The 23,360-nt window shown below is 36.1% G+C and overlaps 1 protein-coding gene across 7 annotated transcripts in view; it reads left to right on the top strand.

Annotated features, from left to right (window-relative positions):
• TCF12 (transcription factor 12) overlaps positions 1–23,360 on the top strand; it is a gene marked incomplete at both ends in the record, with an annotated part of 314,193 nt that overhangs the window by 275,080 nt on the left and 15,753 nt on the right. For 3 of the 7 annotated variants that reach the window (XM_080690930.1, XM_080690932.1, XM_080690935.1), the window contains 4 exons: positions 4,986–5,064; positions 14,035–14,108; positions 15,115–15,186; positions 16,114–16,320. In XM_080690930.1, coding sequence (XP_080547056.1) covers positions 4,986–5,064; positions 14,035–14,108; positions 15,115–15,186; positions 16,114–16,320 — 432 coding nt within the window. The remainder of the gene's footprint in view (positions 1–4,985; positions 5,065–14,034; positions 14,109–15,114; positions 15,187–16,113; positions 16,321–23,360) is intronic. The other 4 variants (XM_080690933.1, XM_080690934.1, XM_080690936.1 and 1 more) reach the window with 2 other exon arrangements.

A 23,360-nucleotide genomic window follows, 5' to 3' on the forward strand; every position in this document is an offset into this window, starting at 1 on the left:
TGAATACATGTTTAGTCCTCAAAATGTACTGAAAAACATAAACATTATATTGTCTAGGAATAGGAAGGGTTAGCAGAGATGAGATGAAAGAACCTAATGAGTATTATCTGGCATGCATATCATAATATATTACATTAAGTATCACACATCTTTGGAAGTAGTGACCATGACTATTTTGAAATTTTAAGTTCTTTAGAATGTGATATTGTTAATATAGCATCGTGTTTGAGATGGAGAAGCACTGTGCATTTGTGGCTAAAAGTTAAGTCTAATTCCCCAATTGTCTGATGTATGTTTTAGAAGGGCTCTCATATGTGAAACATCAGAGGGTACAACCTTTGTTCTTTAGTTTATGTATTAAAGAGCACACAGAATACTGTGTGATTAAACATGGAAGGCCAGATAATGCATTTGCAAAGGTTCCTTTATTTCAGGTTTAAGCCTGGATAATTGTGGTCTTAATCTCAGGATAGCAAGAAAGAGAATTGTACATGAAAGTATTTACACAAAGTTCTCAAAGCCTTGTGGATTATGCATTAGTTTAGATAATAAACTAGGATAGATAGAAGGAAAGGAAAATCTGTGTGTTTGTGCCATTTCTAACATGTTTCCCTGAACATTTGCCAGGCAATAACCCTTTAAGATTGTGCCCATGGAGAGTTATGTAGAGGAAGAAACATCTGGTTTATTTCAGTTCCTAATACCATATCAAAACACTTGGTCTTTAATTTAGAGGAGATCAAACAAGAGGACTGTTTAACTTTGTTGATTTTATCAGACTTCTTGGTGATAATTTATGTTTTTATTTCTACCTCAGAGCAAGAGAGAGGGGAGAAGAGAGGGAGAGAGGGTGTGTGTATTTTAATCTAGATAGATAAATGATCAGTAGTTTCTAACAAAAGAGAAGAAAATTCAGGGAAGTTGATGTTTAAAATAAATCATGAAATAAGTTTCTTTGTTCCTTAGACTCAATAACATTAGCATAATAAAGATTAGCTGAAATGTGCACTGCAGTGTTTAAAAAATTGGGCTCATGGTTCCAGGGTTGGGCCTAGGGTCTCTCCATTGTTTCTTTTTTGTCTGAGGCCCTTTTCATTAGCCCCTGGCTTATTGGTACCCTGCTGATGGAATGGACCATGACTGATAGGAGGTGGAGCCTCATTTGTTGCAGTAAAATGAGGCATATTACCATTTCAGCCTGGCAGAAGGTATTGGGAGCTATTCCTCATTGGTCACCTAGCAGTATGAGGCCCATGGGCTGCATACAGAATGAGTTCTTACTTTGTGTTTATGCTCTCGACTTTAAATCATTCCCACTTCCATTTTCCATTTTGAAGTTATTGACTTTTTTCTTCAAACACCACTGTTGGAGTCCTTTAAGAGCAGAAAATACTACATATATATATATATATATATATATATATATATATATACACACACACACACACACACACACACACACACACACATACATACACACACACACATCACACACATACATTTTTGTATTTCAAATGCTCTTTGCCAAATGAAGCCTGGTGTCTAGAATTTATTAAAGTAGTACAAAGTTTCTATAGGCTAAGTACAATTTGTGATTTGGTAATAGAATAATCCTGGAAAGATAGTTTTAATGAAATTGTGATCCAAAAGCCTGTGTTATTATGGTTTTTTTTTTTAATATTGTATGGTTCCTCTTTTCCCCATATACACGTTCTTTTTATGAAAATAGTAAAGATAAGGCTATCTTTACATCCAGGAAAATACTGATAACAATTCTGTTTGTCATCACTTTAACTGATGAAGTAGAACCAACAGATGTGATGAGTGAGTGGGAAAGATGGCTTTTATCATACAAATGGAGAAGCTGCTTCTGGGGAAAAATGCCATAACTGTTATCTTTTTATATTTGGTACATTTTGATACTGCTTTTCCTATTTACACAATGATTTCTAAGAGCTAACACCTGTTTACCTATAGGATTGAAACATTCTGCTAAGTCATTTTGTGATAGTGAGCTTAAATGCCGATAAAGTATAAACTATGCCTTCTTTGATATAAAAACATTGTCACCAGTTCTTGACATGCTTAAAGGATTATTTAACTGTAAAGGCAGAGTTGTTAGAGAAAATAAGAGCTGATAGTCCATTTATATATACCCTTAAAAGCTCATACATACATGATGATGTAACATGGATAACCTCAGACATTGACGCTAATTCCCAGAAATAGTAAAATTTCACCACTATTTTTTCTCACTATAATTGCTCTCATAGCTATTCCATTAAACTGATTTGACTGGTAGAGTGCTCGCCTAGTAGGTTAATAGCCCTGGGTTTAATCCCAGCAAGAACCACCAAAAAACAACAACAAAAAGAAACCTGATTTCAATTGAATTCATCTTAAAATTTTAATTGAATTTGTCTTCTTTAAACAAGACCTTTTTCCCCCTTTGGTATTTCTATTACTTCCCCCATAACATAAAAACTAAGGTAAATACTACTATCTAAAGATTTCTTCTCTTTATCAGTAAGTATTAAAGCACAGTTTTATCACTCAAGTTTTTAAAAAAAATATTGAGCACCTACTTATAAAACAGTGGCAGGCAGTGGTGGATTCGTGTTGAGCTAAGGTCTCTGTCTTCAAAGAGCTCATAGTCAGGGAGAGACCAGACAGACATAAAAATAATAGTGTCAAACTTAGTGTGAGGTAAAGGAGTAATCAAGGTTCAGTGTTCTCAGAGAATAGGGAGGTGAAAAATGAGGTGATGATGGAGCTTCATCAAAGAGAAGGTAAGAAATAGACATCTGAAAGTAAGAGAAAGCTGTGTGCAGAAAATGAAAAGAATCTTGTATTTAGATAACGGGGGATGTGGGTTACAAATAGACTGTAAAGTAGAAGGCATTCAAGTGACCAGACACAAAAGTAGAAGACATCAAACATGAACGATTCTGTTGTATCTGGAAATGTTGGATTTGGTTGTTCAAAACTGCATTCAAGGAGAAGAGCTCAGCCAGTCATGTAAGGGATGAAGAAAGGAATAGCTACATATATAAAACTTAAATAGAGCCGGGCATGGTGGCACACACTTGTAATCCTAGTACTTGGGAGGCTGAGACAGGAGGATTGCAGGCCCGCAAAATGCCTCAGCTACTTAGTGAGGCCACTGCAAAATAAAGAATAAAAACTAGGACTGGGGTGTAGTTCAGAGGTAGAAGCCCTTGGGTTCAGTCTTGAGTACCACAAAAAAAGAAAAGAAAAAAAAAAGAAGACTTACCAATAGTCCTTCCCAAGTTCTAGTGAAGATTTAAAGTGGTATGGTAGTGAGGGTGATATATAGGTAACAAGAAGCATTGGATTTTATTGTTCATAACTGTGTTTAGACAGATGAAGATTAAAAAATCAGTGAATTGGAGCCATGTGTGGTGGCACATGCCTATAATCCCAGGACTTGGGAAGCTGAGGCAGAAGGATCTCAAGTTCAAGGCTAGTCTCTGCAACTCAGTGAGACTCTTTCTCAAAAATAAACAGTAAAAAGATGTGAGGATGTAGGTCAGTGGTAGGGTTCCCCAGGGTTTAGTCCCCATTAACACACACACACACACACACACACACACACACACACACACACAATTAGACTCATTTTTTTATAATCATTGTTTTGCATAAAACTGTACCTTTTTTCAGTCCTCGTCTACACACCATCAATGTCTTCATTTCTTCTCTCCATTATCAGTATTGTTTCATAAAAGTTGATATCACTTGCCAATTAAAGGTATAATTATTTGAATCTCAAACATAAACAGTGTTTTACAATGACAAAGATGAATGTTGAGACATGTTTTTGTTGGTTTGGCAACCTTACCTAATTTACTTACATGGTTGAAATCAATTTATCTATATGAGCTACTAGAAACCAAAATGTGACCTGTGGCTAATTTTCACATATGTCTTATGGATGTGTGGGGGGGGGGGCTGGGGTTCCTGGAAACCCTTCTACCTCGGGCTACACTCCCAGACCTATTTTACATATTTTTTAAATTTGGAAACAGGGTCTCTTAAGCCAGCAAAGCTGGCTTTGAACCTGCGTGATCCTCCTGTCTCCGCCTCCCAAGTGTAGGGATTACAAGCATGCACCACCACACCCAGCTCCTGTGGATTTTTTAAAGGCACTGTTTTGATAGTGCTGGGGCTGGAACCACCGGACTCTTTCATACTGGTTTTATACTGCCCCTCTGTTACAAAGCCTTCCCAATGTTGCCTGAATTCTTTTCCCTATCGTTGCTTTTCTAAAACGCTTTCTAGCTTGACTGTTGAACTTCCAGATATGGCTGTTCACAGAGTTTTTGTAATTTACTAACATCACACAAATTTGGTGCATTTTGCTTAAGGTAAATATATCCATCAGAGAAAAGTGGGCTTTGGGTTATTTACAGTTTGGAATTAGTAAAAATTTAACAAATGAAAGCCATTATGTTAATTGTGACTGAAACTTTGTTTTACATAAACTTTTATGTTTACAGGTATAGATATGGATACAGAATATCTGGCTTCTTTAAATGTTGAAGAAAATATTATGCCTTCCTTAAAACAAATGCTGAAACCTTTACGTGCTATAACTTGAGCCACTTTACCTTTACTGTGGAGTTATTTTTGTAGGGTGACTCCTTATATTCACAGTAGTTTTTTTTTTTTAAGATACTTGATTACAGTTTAACCACAGAAGCTTTTATAAACTTTCTTTGAACTAGAATAAGAAAGAAATAGATATCTATTCTCATATTAGAATATAAATGTTTTTTGTCCTAGTTTAAAAACTGCGGCTACTTTGGCCTTTATGTAACAAAGCAGTCTTAAAGTTGAGGAAAACCTTTTGCATTTCGAGTCTTGGGGATAGTGATTTGGATTATAAAAATAGCTTCACGCGATTGGATTAATATTTGTGCCATCACATATTGATGCCTGTATATCTCTTGTTTTCTGGTTAGATTTATTCTCCTGACCATACCAGCAGTAGTTTTCCATCAAACCCATCAACACCAGTTGGATCACCTTCTCCTCTCACAGGTAGATTTCTCTTTTATCTACTTTATAATTTGCGTGGGTCTACTTGGAAATATTTTACATGCATTTATTTTTCAATAAAATGCAGTAAAACTTAGGAGAAAAATCACCTAGATTTTGACTTTAAGAAAGCATATAAACAGAAGCTTCCTCTTGAATTCATTTTGGAGAATTCCAGTATATTTGTTAGTTTTGAATTGTTTATGTGCATATCTTTTTAGATTTTAAAATAATTTGTGATAATTTCTAATAGCAGCTGTAGTAATAAAAATTAAACTGAGCAATTGGGATAAAGGTAAAATACAGAAGAGTGAAATTTTAAAATTTATAAGATAACAAAAAGTAAATAAGTAATCTACTTAAAAGTACAAAGACTGAGAATGTAGCTCAGTGATATATCTACTGAGCCTCTTAGCCCTGAATTCAATCCCCAATACCACCACCAAAATAAAATTAAGAGCACATGTAAGTGTAACCTCTTTCTTCCTTCTTCTCCACACTTAACCATACATCAGATGTGAGACTCAAAAATAAATACCTGTTAGGGTTTGTTTGTTTGTTGTTGTTGGGTTTGTTTGTTTGTTTGTTTGTTTGTTTGGTGGTGGTACTGGGGTTCCTGGAAGCCCTTCGATCTCCGGGCTACAGTCCCAGGCCTATTTTTTTTTTTTTTCCTGTTTAAAGATTATTTTTTTTCATATTTATTTTTAATTGGTGCACTGTATTCATACATCATAGTGGGATACATACTTTTGTAGACATACATGCACACATTGCCCAGTCAGCCCCCACCCGATCCCCACCCCATTCTCTCCCTATCCCCCCCTCCTATGCTTGGCTTAGTAGTTGACATCTAGTATTATAGCAATTTATCCAAAATTAAAAATGATAATCTCACATAACAGTTTCATTTGTCTGATACCAAGCTTTTGATGACTTAAAGATAACATTTCAATATTTCTTTTTGCTTTCTTTCTTACCAGAGAATCTATTTTTTTCTATTTTTTAGGTGAAACTATCATATATTTATATATTTATTTTTCAGAAAAAAAAATCTATCCTAATATGGAATATGGACTCTAGGTACCCACATCGATCTTGAAAAAGAACAAAGCTAGAAGATATACATTTTCTGATTTCAAACCATATAAAGCTACAATAATTGAAACAGTGTAGTACTATTCTAAAGGCAGATATATAAACCATTGGAGTTAAATAAAAGCCTAGAGCTAAATTCTTCCCTATATTGTCAAGTTATTTTTGACAAGGTTTCCACGAACATTTGGTGGTGGAAATAATAATCTTTTAACTAAATATTGTTGAAACATAATAATTACATGGAAAAGAATAAAATTGAACCCTTACCTAATCCCATATACAAGTATTAACTCAAAATAGATAAAAGACCTAAATATAAATCTTAAGACTATAAACTTTTAGGAGAAAATCTGGGTCATAAAACCTCACAACATTGAAATTGGCAGTGATTTCTTGGTTATGATTTCAATGGCACAGGCAACAGAAGAGTATACAAACTCCCTAAAAAATAAAAAACATATTGTATATCCAAAGACAATGTAAACAGAGTTAAGAGTTACTAATAGAATGGGATAAAATATTTCCAAATGCTATATCTGAAGGTATATTAATATTCCAACTAGAAATCCTAAAAATTAACAACAATAAAGGCAAACAATACCCTTTAGAGATAGGTAACAGACTAACATAAATAATGAATCTCCACAGATAACCAATCTTAGTTGTCTGTTGGATGGAAAATCTTGTTTCTCTAGTTCTGATGTGTGTTACCTATTTCTTCTTTGTAGTTAATCTCTTTGAGTATTTTCTCTAGTGCTGGTTTTGAAGACATAAATTCCTTCCGTTTCTGTTTGTCATGGAAGCTTCTTATTTCTCCATCTAATTTGATAGAAAGTTTTGCTGGGTAGGAAATTTTTGGCTGGAAGTTGTTTTCTTTCAAAATTGGGAATATGTTACTCCAAGCCCTTCTGGCTCTCATAACTTGGTTTGGGAAGTCTGGAGTGATTCTAATTGGTTTGCCTCTGAATGTCACTTGGCCCTTTGCTTTTGTTGCCTTTAAGATTCTCTGCTTGGCTTCCACATTGGTCATTTTGACAATTATGTGGCGTGGGGATCCTCTTCTCCGATCCTGTCTAAAGGGAGTTCTATAAGTTTCCTGGACATGCGTATCGACCTCTTGCTCTATGTCTGGAAAATTTTCTGCTATTACTTCCTTGAAGAGATTGTTGATCCCTTTAGTTTCACTTTCTTTTCCCTCCTCTATTCCAATTATTCTTAGGTTAGCTCTCTTAAAATGGGCCCATATTTCTTCAATATCAGATTCCTGCTGTCGGATATTTTTTCCTAGATTAGAAACTATGCGTTCATTTTTGGAATGATCATCTTCTAAGAGTGAGATTCTGTTCTCCATGTGTTCTAATCGGTTGTTTGTGCTTTGAATTGAGGCCTTTACTTCATTAATTGCATCCTTTATCTCTTTTTGGCTCTCTCTGAGTTCTTTTCGAAGCACCTCTATTATTTCTACAGTTATTTTCCTGATTTGATCTTCTAGAAATCTCTGATTTTCTGTTTTATCGGGTTCTGATGTTGTGGGGTTGTGAGCATTCATTGCTCCAGTATTATTCCTCTTTCCCATGATTTCGGAAGTTTGTGCCTTCTCTGGGTTCTTCCCTTGGGTCACTATGACTTCACTTAAGGTGCTCTGGATCTCGAGTCAGTAGTATCTCAGACCCCACTACTCCTTTACTGGGTTTTATCACAGAGTCTCCGACCCAGAGAGTCGATAGAGGCTGCTTTAGACCGTGGGGGGTGCCAGGTTGCACGTTCTCCTATGGTTTGATATCACTGCCACCGCCCCTCTCCCACTGGGTCAAGTCTCAGTGAGTACAGTACTGGGATTTCTCCGCTGTGGCCCGCAATTTGACTCACTGTTCTTGAGTACGCAGATGTAGCTGTAGTGAGTTCCGTGCTGCTGCCGCCGGTGGCAATATGGCGCCGCTGCTACGCCCTCGGCTGTTGGGCTGGCGTTTTTTTTTTTTTTTTTTTTTTCTTGGTTTTGATTTCCACTCTGAATCCCTGCAGCGTGTGCTGAGCTCAGACACTGGGAGCTTTAGATGTCCTCTGCGCCGAGAAATCCCGCCTGGCTGTTCCGCAGCGGCTCCCCTCGGCTTGCTGTGGCCGTCCCGTGAATTCGCCGGCAGTATGGCGCTGCTGCCGCGTCTGCCGCGTCCTCGGGCGTGAGGATATCCTCTGTGGCTCTGTTCTCAGTCCGCTTTCTCTCTGGAGCCTGGTGATTTTTTTTGTTTCTCTGGTGATGTTGTTTTCTGGCTTTGAAAGGCGCTGATTTTGTGGTAATGGATATTTGTTGTTAGCGGGGCTCTTAAGCCCCGCTTTTCTCGGTCGCCATCTTCCCGGAAGTCCCCAGGCCTATTTTTATTTGGAAACAGGGTCTCTTAAGCCAGCAAGGCTGGCTTCCAACCAGTTGTGATCCTCCTGTCTCAGCCTTCCAAGCACGGGAATTACATGCGTGCGCCACTACGCCCGGCTAAACTGTTTATTAACTGTTTATTAAGATAATGTCTTTATTTTTAGGTCCACTAAGCTATTATTTCATATGTATGTAAATGAATTCTTAGAGATGATACTCTTTCTGTGCTAAGGAAAAGAACTTTGGATGAATATTATTAGTGGAGATACTATGGTATTACTTTCTTGAGGCACAATTTTTATTATAAATGGTAATTTTGAATTATTAGGAACAAATAAAATTATGCAAAAATTTTAAATATCTGTTAAGCAATTAATTTAAACACTTGGATCCTGTATTTTTCTAAAAAGCATTTGAAGGAAGAAAAAATATATTTGTTTATTTGAAGAATAAACATTATTAGGCAACTGGGTAAAATTGCCATATTCCTTTAGTGACAGTTAACCTCAAAAATAATTTTGTTATTAGTTAGGTATTCTGCCATTAGTTAGGGCCAAGTAGTTTGGATGTTGTGTTGTTATGTCTTTTTTCGTGGCGGGGACTTCTGGGAATAGGATCAACTGGGAACAGGATCAATATCACCTGTGCTTTGTGACGTGCCCCATGGTTCTGCTAAGAAGCATTCCAGTGTGGAGTGATGAGTGGCTGGCAGCTGCTGGCAGCCGTCTGCAGGTCCTTCTACTTTCTCAGACTCCCTGGCTTCAGCTGTCTAGTAAGAGTTGAACAGCTGTTCCCCACAGAGACAGACTCTGAAAGACCCATTGACTTATGTTGTTGTTGTACAGAGCTGAAATTACAGGAAGAGTGATGCGACCTTAGCCCTGCTCACCCTCGGCTTGGCACACTTTTGCTAAAATTATTTGTGTCATTTTTGCTGCCGCCTGTTTCACTTTCTCATCTGAGATATTCATGTCTTCCTTTACTGAGCATGCCCACTGCCTCTCTGTCCAATAACTTAGCTTCCAAAGTGTCCTTTAGTTTTAATTAACAATGGAGTGGAACTTAGCATCTATGAAGGGACATCAGCAATACAGAGAATTTTTTTAAAAAGCAGTCCAAAGTAAAATCTCACATTTCTTCATCTATACAATGCTTATTGGGTGATATTCTTTTTTTTCTTTATAATACAAATGATTAAAGCGTAAACTGTTGAATTATATAATAAGGTGTTACTAGACCCTTTTCAGAGTACTCCTGCTAAAACATTAAATCAAAGATGGATTCTGTGAGGTGTATCTCTTGCCTCCTGCATCGTATAGTGCTTCCTGTTATCTTTACATTCCTTACACACACACACACACACACACACACACACACACACACACTCTCTCACACCATACCATGGCAGAGTACAGATGGGGAAAAAGGAAAGCACTGTGATAAAGTATACACAGTCAAAGGGAAAAAGAGAAAGAGCAAAGCAGAGCTCCTATTTAATATGTCCAAATACTTTGTGCCTTCTTTGGCAATGACCTGATATTTAGAACAAAAAAATCTCACCCACTTTGTGTTCTCTACTCTTACCTTATTCCTTATACCTGAGCAGGTCACACATCTAGGTAGCTTTGAGGTAGTTATTCTCGAACCCCCCTTATTTTTCTTTGAAACTTAACAAATCAGGAGCATGTTTCTACTTAGATAATGCTTATTTGAGGATGCTTCTGAGATATATTAGTTAGAAATTACGATGGAAAGAAGAGAAATTCTTGTCCTAGCTAACTTGAACAATAAGTGCTTTGTTAATCCTGTATGACAAGGAGCCCATAGCAGCAAGGTTCTAGCTCTAAATATCAGAGCGTTTACTCTACTTCTTAACAATTCTTCCTCAGGCTGGTGACAAGATCTAGGCACCACATGCAAACAAAATAATGCATACTAAAAAAGAAAAAAAAAAAAGAACTACCACTTTGTCTTGTAAGAAACCTTTTCTGGAGGCCCTTCAGCGGATTTCCCTTCCTGTCTCAGTGGTCGGCACTGGGCCTAACCCAGTAGCTTGCAACAGAAATGAAACTACCATGGGTATCCTAGGTATCAGTACTTATTCTAAGGACTAAGAACATAATTACTCTCTCCTGGTTCATACTAGGAAAGAATAGATCCACCCTCCTCCACCCTTGTGAATATAGTCAGGGCTCTGGCAGCAAGATAAAGAGAGGAATAGCTATGTCTACTGGAGGTGATGTGGAAGCATTTGTTAAGAGAATGGGCTAGGGAAGTTGGAAATCAGATGAACCATCATTTGCATTACTTTATCACTTTCTTGAATATCAATGAATGAAAATTCAGTAATCACAGTACTCAGGCATTCACAGTAAAAAAAAAAAAAGATCCTTGGTTTGGGCTAGTTTACTCAGGTATTTATTTGTATCATCTGTCAGCATACTTGGTGTTTAACCAGTTACCTGACTTCAGCATGGTTTTGGTCTAATTGAGGAATTAGGATGAAACTGGAAAGTTCATTCTAAATGCATGGTCAAGATAGGTTTCACGAGGAAGAGTAGGATTTTTAAAAGGAGGAAAGAGAGTTTTCTGGGTATGAAGGCAAGAGCATAACAGATACATATGCTGTTCTTCCAGAGTTACTGAGTTGACTGATGGTGAAGTGCTCATGTGCAACAGTATAAAGGAATGAGATGGAGAGTTATGGAAGCAGAGCACTCACTGCTCTCTCTCTTAGAGTATTGACTTACACCAAGTTAACTCTGCTGTGACCAATAGCATGAAATTTTGAAATGACTAGGTGGAGTTTGGAGGTCTGTCCAGTGAAATAAATATAGCTTGGAATTTGCATGATGGCACTGAGGATTGAACCCAAGGTCTTACACTTGCTAAGCAAGTACTCCACCACTGAACTACATCCTTCAGTCCTTTTATTTTGAGAGAAGGTCCCATTAAGTTGCCCAGGTTGGCCAAGGACTCATGATGATTCTGCCTCTATCCTCCCAAGTAACTGGGATTACAGATGTGCGCCACCATGCCTGGCTCACGCAGATATGCTATCACTGACTTAAACCTCTTAGCATTCTGCTTTACAAAGTGTGTAATAATAATAATAATAATAATAATAATAATAATAATGTTTAATTATATATTTTTCTAGTTAAATGGATTGTGTTTTGAAGAAAAGCCTTCTCTTTTTTTGTATCACCATCAAAAAATTATGAAGGTAGAGGCTAGGATAGAACTTAGAGTGTTTGTCTAGCATATAGGAGGCTCTGGGTTTGATTTTAGCATCTCAAAAGGAGGGAAGGTGATGAATTTAGATGATTTTTTGCTTGATTAACTTAGTGCATAAGTCTAATTTCTCAACACTAAGCTAGTGAAGAACCACAAAAGCTGCCTGTTTTGCAAGGCATCTATATGCATGCTGATGGTTCTGAGGTATTGAAGTATAATAAGATTTGAATTCATATTTCCTGCAAATTAAGTAATTTGATAATCAGGCTCCTATCACAGATTGAGCACCCAAGAAGGATGAGGGAATTGTGGAACAAAATGATTTGTAAGTAAAATATTGCACACATTAAAGGAAAGTATTTTCTCAATAATTTAGGGTCTTCAAAATAGATCATCAATCTAAAATTCATAATTCTGCATCAGTGCTTGGTAAGCACTGGCTGGTTGTTTTCATGTATGATTCTTCATACAGTTATTTGCTAAATTCTATTTGTAATTTATAAAATTAGCCTACAAGTTTATTCTAGTGAGCAATTTTAGATCATCCATAATTTGCATGACTAATTTATGATTATATTTGTTTGTCCAGCATGAAGCCTTTAATTCTCCTCAAAATAATTTGTTTATGAGTAAAAAAAATGTTAACTAAAGGACATAATATATCTTCTCTCTCACTATATAATCAATGTATTAAGAATCTGTGTATCCAGCCTTTTTGGTTACAAAATATGTGAGATTGATGAGAATACAATTACTAAGGTTGTTCAATAATTAAGTAGATTTTCAGCTAAAATGGATGTAATAGTTACAGTGTAAGTTGTTGTGTGATAACAAGTAAGTAAGTTATATAATGAACTTTTAGCAATGATAAATGATATAATAGCAGGCCTTCTTAAAACATGGTTTAAATTTCACTTAGCAATATACAAGACAGATTAACCTTCTAACTCCCGACATTATGTTTCCATCACAATTCAGGTTGTCACTGAGTCATTTATTAAGAATAATAATGTACAATTAATTATATGTTCTTTATTGTTTTCTGTAACTTTCAGATGAAAAACTATGAAATGGTGAAGATTTTAATCAGTTGTTTTGTCATTTTTTTAAAACTATTTTGGCAAGATCATAAAACATTTATTCACCTCCACATATGGGTGGATTTGCTTACTTTTTTCTTACGGGGTTTTCCCCGTGTGTGTGTGTGTGTGTGTGTGTGTGTGTGTGTGTGTGTGTGTGTGTGAAGGATCAAATCCAGGAACTCACACATGCTAGGCAAGCGTTCTACCATTGAGCTTCCCCGTGTGTGTGTGTGTGTGTGTGTGTGTGTGTGTGTGTGTGTGTGTGTGTGTTAAGGATCAAATCCAGGAACTCACACATGCTAGGCAAGCGTTCTACCATTGAGCTACACTCCCAGGTCCCCAGCCTTATTCTTTATGAACTTAAATCCTTTCTTTTTCTATTTTTATTACTTTTGTTATACTTCTACTTTCTAACATCAAGGAATTTAACAGAAGTTCTTATAATGATATTTTCTAAATTAAACATTGTATTTAGGTATAGACTGTGTTGGAAAAAAATTTAGTAAGTAATCCCAAATATTTTTGCCATCATTTGAAATCGGTTCCTCTGTGCCTTCGTTCTAAAGGCACTGTTCATTAATATTACACTTTTGTAAAGCAATTCGACCTTGTGAATGAAGAATCACAAATATGTATATAACCTTCAATTTGGAAATGCTACTTATCTTGAAAATATATTCCTTCTCTGAAAAAAAACAATAATACATATTATGGCATTATTCATATTAGCTAGTTGATAGCAACCAAACTGTCCAATGCTAGCATAATGGGTAGTTAAGCAAAGTATATTGTAACAAGTAGGTAAATATTAACACAGTCTTTAATAGCATTAACAAAGACTATAAAAACCATGGCAGAGAAGGGGATAGAATAAAAAAGGATGTATATTGGGAGTGCAGTTTTTCAATATATGTGTGCATGTGAACAAAATCTAAAGAATATGCAAACATAAAAGTAGTTGTTTTAAAGTACAATTTTTTGTTTGTTTTTTACCTTTCTACATTGTTATATTAGTAATAAAAGACTTTTTAATGTTTTGGGCTTATAAGTAGCCATTACTATGCAGAAGACAGCAAAATTTTTGATGTAGATTTATTTACATTTCTGGGGTTATCTTTATTCTTTCCTTCACAAAATTATCAAAATTGCTGAGTTAACATAGGTGTTATGGTTGATTTGCGGTTTTAACAGGTACCAGCCAGTGGTCCAGACCTGGAGGACAAGCTCCTTCATCCCCAAGCTATGAAAATTCACTTCACTCCCTGGTAAGGGCCTCTTACAGATTTTTACTGGTCTTATGGGATTTTGTGTATTAGTTGGAGATTTTCTGTTATTGTTCTTTGGTGTTTTGGGTTCTTTTTTTCTTTTTTGTAAATCTTGTGTAATAATGAAGAAACAGTAGGGTAGCATTACACATGGATTCTTTCTAACAATGGCCTGATTTAGTTAGACAATACAAGACACATTGGGGCGTGCCTTTGCCATCTGTTCTTTGTGACACCGGCTTCTGGTGCAGACAGCTGAAACAATTTTAGAGGTTTTGTTTCTTTGACAAATATTAGGGCTTAGTTTTTCTATAATTTGATGTTACTTATAAGAGGAAACTTAGAGAATATGAATGAGAATAAAAATATATTAAATCCATCAATGCAAAATCTTAAAATAGTACCATGTACAGTTTGTGACTTACATTAAAATTTTTAAGTATTATTTTTTCATGAAAATTATTTCCCATGTTTTCTTATAGCAAAGACTATATTATGCAAATCATATAAGCAAAACATTGTTTACCAGATAAATTAGATAGTAAAAGAACCTTCTGGGTATTCCAGGGTAAATAATTTGTGGTAGAATATTAACTACCATTGTTTTGTATGCTTATATCTATAACCCAGAATTACAAAGTATTATAAAAATGAAATAAGGATGATCTGATGGAATGCTAATTCATGCTATCATAATTCCAAGTTGCACATAGAAACATTCTTTTTCTGTGACTAACCGGAACATTTGAAATTGAGAAATTGAGAAAAAGTTTTCTTCTCACGTATTTTGCAAGCAAATATAAACAAAGCGTGCTGTTTAAATGCTAACCTTGTGTCTTCCCTGTTAAATTCCAGCCTTCTCATATCTTAATACGAGTAGATCGCTCAGGCCTCCGTGTTAACTTTACTAACATGTTATGCGACATGCACATCAGCTATTTCCTCATCTCTTTTGGAGTTAATCTTAACCTGTGCTTTGCCTCCTGTTCTGTCTTGACTTTGCCAGAAAAATCGAGTTGAGCAGCAACTTCACGAACATTTGCAAGATGCAATGTCCTTCTTAAAGGATGTCTGTGAGGTACTATTTCTTTTGGATGGTGCCTTTTTTTGTGTTTCAACCTCTTCCTATTATCCGTTTAAAATCGTCAAGCTTGTAAAGACTCCAAAGTCTTTTAAAATCAAACAGTTGACCATTTCAGTATTTGTACTGGTATGTAAGAATAATTTTTGTCTGTTATTGAGAATGACTCTTTTAAAAAGAGCTCTCTTGGCATGTGCTTTTGATTTTTAAAGTTCTAATATGTTTATATATAAGGTATGTGTGTATCCATAACCTGTCATTTCTTCAGATTTATTAACATATCTGGATTTTAAGATACATTTTATTCACCTGATACAAAATTATAACTTCAAATTGATGAAGTAAGGATCCCTCCCCAAATTTACATCTTTCAGAGATTATTAAAGTACAGTTTATCCTTTTATATTGACTGCAGTTGAGTGTCGACATTGTAGTCTTAATCTTTTGTAGAAGCTGAAAGAAATAGCCTCATGGTAGACTGGCAAATTTATCTCATAGAGCAATGATGGGGTTTGTTTGTTTGTTTGTTTTTGTGGTACTGGGGATGGAACCAAGGGGCCATATACCTCTGGGCTACACTCCAAGACCTATTTTACTATTTTATATTTTATTTGGAAACAGGGTCTTGCTAAGTTGCTGAGAGCCTTACTAAGTAGCTGAGGCTGGCTTTGAACCTGCATGATCCTCCTATCTCAGCCTCCCAAACATGGGGATTACAAGCGTGTGCCACCACACCCGGTGAAATTTTAGCTTAGCCTATGGATAGCTTTTTTTTTTTTTTTTTTTTTTGTGGTACAGGTAGTTTGTTCTGAAGCTACTTGATATTCCATTTCACTTGTCTTCCATATATCCCAAAGTAGGAAACACAGCAGCTTTAATAAACTGATACCAGCAGTAACCTTTAGATTTTTTCAATCCTTACAGCAATCTCGAATGGAAGATCGTTTAGACAGATTGGATGATGCTATCCATGTGCTGCGGAACCATGCTGTGGGACCTTCCACAAGTTTGCCTGCAGGTCATAGTGATATACACAGTTTATTGGGACCATCCCACAACACACCAATTGGAAGCCTCAGTTCAAACTATGGAGGATCAAGCCTTGTTACAAACAACCGATCTGCTTCAGTGGTAAAATCATGCTTGTCTTATTTGTAATAACCCCTAAAACATTTATTGTCCTAAATGTTTTTCATTAAATCAGGGAGGGGGGAGAGGTTCATTCTTTTTCAAAGGAAGGTAAAGAAAAACTTTAAAGAATTTCCAGCCAGGTGTGGTGGCGCACACTTGTAATCCCGAGGATCACAGAGGTTTGAAGCCAGCCTAAGCGCTGGCTTAGGAGACCCTTTTTCAAATAAAAAGTATAAAATAGGTCTGGGAGTGTAGCCCAGAGGTAGAAGGGTTTCCAGGAACCCCAGTCCCACCAAAAAAAAAAAAAAGAAGAAGAAGAATTTCCAGTGTTGGCTTGGTCAGGTTCATTGACTGAGTATTGGACCATAAAATCCTGCTATGTTTACATACAAAGAAAAAAATTCTAGAGATCATTTTATTTTTAACCTAGATTTTTTTTTACAGATGTGTAAATAATTAGCACAATAGTTTGTATATTGAAATAGTGAATAAGAACTCAGAATCACAAAAGTAGGAAAGCAATACTGAGTTGAAAGAATTTTTAGCCTTGAAAAACTATTATCAGAATTTGGAACCTGCCTTCAATAGAAAGAGCAAAATGTGAAACTCTTAATATTGGTCCAAATTTAAACTTTATTCCCAATTTTTAAAAAAAATGAGAGAGGGGGTAGTTTTCAGAACAGCTGTAACTTAAGTGACAAAGGAGATAATTTTAGATTTTTCTCCAGAGATTAAAATTATTGAATCTATCTTTAAAGAAAACATGGTCATTCTTTAGAGGCAAAAGGTAGACTTCAGCCGTACACATTAAAAATTCTGTTGAATGTCTCATATTTTCTATCCAGATTGTCATTAAACAAATGAAGTTCTTTGTGAACCTGATTTTTTTTTTTCTTGGAACCTGATATTAACTCATGCCATGTGTTTGCATGTTTATGACATGGCTTATAAGGTTCACTGCAGCTGTGAAAGTCTTCTATGAAACATTTCTAGCTGGAAGCCATGTGATAAAGGCTAAAACTCGCCTATCATCAAAATAATGAGGTGCTCACCAAGCTAAAGGCTGGGTTCTGAAAGGTAGAATTGATTCCAGATTGCCACAGTCACATGCCAGGTCGCCATTTATATTCATTTTGGAACCACCAAAGTAAATATCAAACGAGGCTGCCTGGTTTCTGAAAACAGCTTTTTCTACGACATGGATGACATTGGATACCTGCATATCTTAACAACTAGTCTTCTGGGTTAATTTTGTTTTTTTCATTTTGTATGTCAGGAAATTTGACACTCTTGCTCATTTTAAATCAGTTCTTACTACTGTTGACAAGCAAATAAATGTGAGATGTTTATAATTTATTAAACTCAAACATGAGATGATGTTGCTATTACTATTAATAGTAGTAGTAAAATAATTTTAATGGCATATATAAGACTAGTAGGATAGTATTTTGTATATATGAATGTGGAACACCAAATTATTAAAAATTTTCTGATGTATTATTTGTCCTTAGAAGAATGACTTGAAATCAATAATTTTTTTTTTTTTTTTTTTTTGGTAGTGCTGGGGATGAAATCTGGGCATTCTATCTCTGATATGTGCCCCCAGCCCTATTTTTTATTCTTTATTTTGAAACAGGTCTTACTTAAGTTGCGGAGGGCCTCATCAAGTAGCTGAGGCCAGCCATGGACCTGCAGTCCTTCTATCTCAGCCTCCCAAATGCAAGATTTCAAGTGTGTGCCCCCATACCTAGCTTGAAAATCAATATATTTGAATCCCAAGTTGGTCTCAACTGAAACATTTGAAGTTCTTATTCCATACCTGTTAATCTTTTTTTTATTTCTTCACTCTACCTCATTGCTTCTATTTCTACAATATTTTATAAATCTTTTGTCTCCTCCCAATCAGATACGAAGTTTGTATAAGACTGAACTTCTATCTTGGGAAGGTTGTGGATATGCCTTAATAAGAAAAGAGAATTTTCAAAATTCAGTCCTCCAAAGCCATGTATAATCCTAATACTTTTTATTTTATCTTTTTACCATGTCTTTTGGGAGTTGGGGATTGAGCTCAAGCAAGTTACATCCTAGTCCTTTTAATTAATTAGTTATTTTTAGTTTTTTATTTGGCTAAGTTGTTAAGGGTGGCCTTGAACCTACATCCTCCTTTCTCAGCCTCCCAAATACTGGGAGAATTTGAGGTATGCATCATCATGCCTAACCAGTATATTTTAAAAGCATTGGTAGAGAAAGTAATTGTGTCATTACATAGCGTCCTAAAAATTTACACTAAAAAGGTAACTCTCTCCACATCCTGTAGGAATATGATTACCTATTCTCTACTTCAGAACATCAACAAAGGGAGTAGTAGAGATATTCCTAAAAAGGAAAATTCTCAGCTTGGTATGGTGGTGTGCACTTGTAATCCCAGCATTTGGGATGCTGAGACAGGAGAATCGTGGTTCTCGGACAGCCTCAGATACTTAATGAGAGGCCCTTTGCAATTCAATGAGACCCTGTTTCAAAATAAAGAATAAAAAATAGGGCTGGAGGTGTAGCCTGGAGAAAGAATCCCCTGGGTTTCATCTCCAGTACTAAAGAAGAAAAAAAAAAAGGAAAAATTCTCAAAGTACCGGGGGCATTTGACCTCCGAGATACACCCCCTGCCCTATTTTTTTTTTTTTTAATTCTTTATTTTGAAACCAGGTCTCACTGAATTGCAGAGGGCCTCACTAAGTAGCTGAGGCTGTCGGCAAACTTCGATCCTCCGGTCTCAACCTCCCAAATGCTGGGATTACAAGCATGTGCCACCAGGCCTGGCTGGAAACATTTTAACCTTGCATTTGAGTCACAGTTACTTTTGGTATGATGGGTTTGCATACTGTAGAAATTATATGTCCAGGTTTCATCTGAATAGAAGGATTTTTTTACTTTTCATCACTTTTTAACATGTGTTTGTGAGGGCGGTTACTGAGATTGAACCCGGGGACATTCTACTTCTGAGACCATAGACCTATTTTAGTTTTTATTTTGAAAAAAGGTCTCACTAAATTGCAAAGGATCTCACTAAGTTGCTAAGGCCAATTGCAAACCTGTGATCCTTCTGTGTCAGCCTCCTAAGTACTGGAATTAGAGGTGTGTGGCACTACACCCAGATGGTTTTACTATTTTAACATAGTGTTGTTCCTCAATGAGCAATTTCTAAATTTTTATTAAGCCCACATTTTAGTGCTTTTACAGGGTTTTACAAACATTTTAAGATTAAAAATTATTCATAATGACTTTTTGTGATACTGCGGATTGAATCCAGGGGCATTCTACCTCTGAGCTACACCCTCAGCCCAATTTTTTTTACTCTTTATTTTGAAACAGGATCTCACGTACTTGCAGAGCAACTCACTAAGTAGCTGATGCTGGTTGTGAACCTGGATCCTCCTGTCTTAACCTCCCAAGTATTGGGATTACATGCATGCGCCACCACACCCAGCTAACTTCTTTTTTTTAATATTTGAAAACCATACAGATTGTACATTTACGGAAGTACCATTTAAAAAGAAAATACAACAAATGGAATACTACCAAGTTTCAAGCATAACACCATTCAAATGAGACAAAATACCTTGGGATAGATGATTAATCTTCCTATAGGTTAATACTATTTAAAATCATTAGATAATAGTACAAATTGAAATAATTATTAGAATCTAATTCAGAATCAGAGAGGAATTTGTACTGGGTAGTTTTGATCTGTTCCTTAATTTATAAGATCTCTTATTCATCAACTAATCAGATTTAACATTCTTCCATTGTGAGTGCTAAAGCCATTGGCCAGACTAAATGAGAACAAGTCCTATGTTGGGTGCTCCCACAAAGTCATGGCAGGCCATACACAGATATGAAGGTCCTGTGTACAGGATGAATGTCATTTAATGGGGTGGGCCTTTTATTCGGAAACTGGACTCTTCATAGTAATTGCAATTTAGAGCAAAGCGGGCCCAAGGGCTTGTCTTTCCTGCAATTCCCCCTTAGTAGCAGCCTGTCAGCTGTATGCTAACGAGGTGAACAATTAAACAGGGTCCTATCTGGCCGGCCTCACAGGCTTTAGGCTCAGACAAAGAACTGTTTATACACCTGTTGTGTGTGGAGACAGCCATTTGGATGTGGAACAGTAGACTAAAGGGATGTGGGAGCCAGCGTGAGCAAGGGTTAAAGAGAACGATGAAAACTGTGAAAGTCAAATTCTCTAGAAAATAATGACTGCCATTTGCACTGGGAACAAGTTACAAAGAGAAAGTAACTGCTAACCTCATTAACATTAGAAACTCCAGGCTCTACACTTTCTGCTTTCTGTTTTTACTGTGTGTCAGTTAAGTTTTCTGTTTTGGAAGCCAGAACAGGCTGATGTGAGAATATATTTAGTTTGTAGTATTCCGTGGAGGCAAAAAAATATTTGCTGGTGTTTATATTCCAAAACAAATAAAACAACCTTCCTGACTTAAGGGAAAGGAAAAATCCTTAAGATTTATTGTTTAGATAATAATCCTATTTCTGCCAAGCCTTTCATTAAGAAGAAAGTAATAGAATATTTTATTTGTTGAGTTCTAGAAAATAAAAATTATATAAAATGAACTGCAAGGAAATAAGAATTCAGCAGATGCATTTTCACTTAAGTTGAGTGAAAATTCAGTTTATTACTGTTCACTGGTATTGTTTTACTGGGCTATAAAATGAATTTTATGATTATAACATGTTGTAAATATACATATGTTTAAACATTTACATTTTAAAAGAACATTTCTTTTTAAATTAATTGTGTTAATTCAAAATACTAGGTAATACAATAAGCACATATTTCCAAAGATCATGGGAAGTTTTAAGAGCACAGAATTATCAACATATACACAGAGAGAAATTTCAGCTTTTGTTTTAGCCTAAAAGATTTCCTGAGCCAGTCAAAATTATTCCAGTGATATTTTATCTTTAGAATAGGCTGAGGTGGGTGCAAAAAAAAAAAAAAGAATAGGCTGAGGTGTCTAAGGTTCCAAAGAATTTACAGCTATATATTGTATTTGTCCTGTATCTCTTTACTAAATGGGACTTTGAGTTAACCTTTCCATATAATTAAGTATTCATAGTTAACAAGAAGATACCATTATTTGTTAAGCGAGGATGACTTTAAGACAGATTTTTTTTTTTGGCTTTTTTTTTTTTTCCATTATTGGGGGGAAAACCCAGGGGTATTCTACGTCAGAGCTACAGCCCCAGTCCTATTTTTTATTCTTTATTTTGAAACAGGGTCTCACTGAGCTGCAAAGGGCCCCACTAAGTAGTAGAGACTGTCCTCGAACCTCGATCCTCCTGTCTCAGCCTCCCAAATGCTGGGATTCAAGCATGTGCCACCACGCCTGGCTTGAGACAGATTTTAATGAAATGTTGTTTCTAAACTAAATTCCTCTCTTAGTTTTAAGTCCACTTCCTCACTGCTTGTTAGCTCACGTTTTTAGGGAAATCTGAAGGGGGAAGCTTTCAGAGGTAGGAGGCAGTTACACGTCTGCCATGGGGGTTGGAAATTGTCACATTTTTGTGGTCCCCTCCCAGCTTTAAGATTTTCTGATTCTCTTGCATGGTGAAATTTATGTGGCTTAGAAAAAGGATATAGTTAATCCAAGGTATCCAAGGTAGCAGTGACACAAATAATTCTCAGTAATGACTAGTCCTCAAATAGCTTTATAAATAGCAGTGGAATATATTAAGTAGGTTTTTAAAGAAGTCATTAAAGATAAGAAGGGTAAAGGCAAGTAGTTTTTTTAAAGTGTGGTGGAAGAACTGTTGTGTTGTAATCAGATCCACTGCCAAATGTGTTGCCTATTTACACTTCTTAGATAATCCATACAAAGTCAAAAAATATAAACTGTATTAATTACTTGAGAGATTCAAAGCATAACAATTTGCTAGGATTGAAGTATTTATTGAAAATATTTCTCATGTATAACTTCAGGCAACAAATATATTTAACTAGAGCCGGGCGTGGAGGTGCACGCTTGTAATCCCAGCGTTAGGGAGGCTGAGACCGGAGGATTACGGTTCGTAGACAGCCTCAGCTACTTAGTGAGGCCCTCTGCAACTCAGTGAGACCCAGTTTCAAAACAAAGAATAAAAAATAGGGCAGGGGGTGTAGCACGGAGGTTGAATGCCCCTGGGTTCCATCCCCAGACCCACCCAAAAAAAAACATATTTAACTAAAGGCTTAATTGTCTAGTTGATATGACTGCTACAACAAATTTTCTAAAAATTCTCCAATAGCTGGATGCTTTGGTGTTTCCATGCTTTCTCTTCCTATTTCAGGTTGACTCTTGTGTACGTTTGATTAAGTTAACATATATGGCAGTTTTGTCGCCTGGCAATTCAAATTTCTAAGTTACTGAAATTTGGTACCGCTTTAAAAAAATGTTAAAGGGAGGAAGTTGGAGAAAGAAAAATAAGATACTGTATATAGAGAATGTTAGAGTTAGGCAAATACTGTTAGTACTTGGTATGTAGCAGTATCTTGTTAAATATAAGGTGGTAGATATTTTAAAACACTTTGGTAACCCGGTGTGGTGGCATACGATTGTAATCCCAGCATTCAGGAGGCTGAGACTGGAGGATCGCAGTTCGTGGACAGCTTCAGCTACTTAGTGAGGCCCTCCACAACTCAATGAGACTCTGTTTCAAAATAAAGAATAAAAAAATTGGGCAGAGGGTGTAGCTCGGAGTTTGAATGCCTCTGGGTTCCATCCCCAGACTGCAAAAAAATAAAATAAAATAAAATACTTAGGTAATATAGGAAATAGGGTTTCCAATTTATGTAGGATCCATAGTAGAACTTTATGTAGTGCTTTCTGACTTACAGAATGCTTCATGTCTAGCAGCTCATTTGGCTTCTCACAATATCCCTCTGGAATTTAATATTTGAAAGTACAATTTTTTTTAAAAAAATAACATTTTGGTTTTTTCAAAAGCAATATTACTATCAAGTATTTTGAAATGTTCATCTAAATCCA

The sequence above is a fragment of the Muscardinus avellanarius genome (genome assembly GCF_963383645.1).
Source record: "Muscardinus avellanarius genome assembly, chromosome: 3".
Classification (NCBI taxonomy): domain Eukaryota; kingdom Metazoa; phylum Chordata; class Mammalia; order Rodentia; family Gliridae; genus Muscardinus; species Muscardinus avellanarius.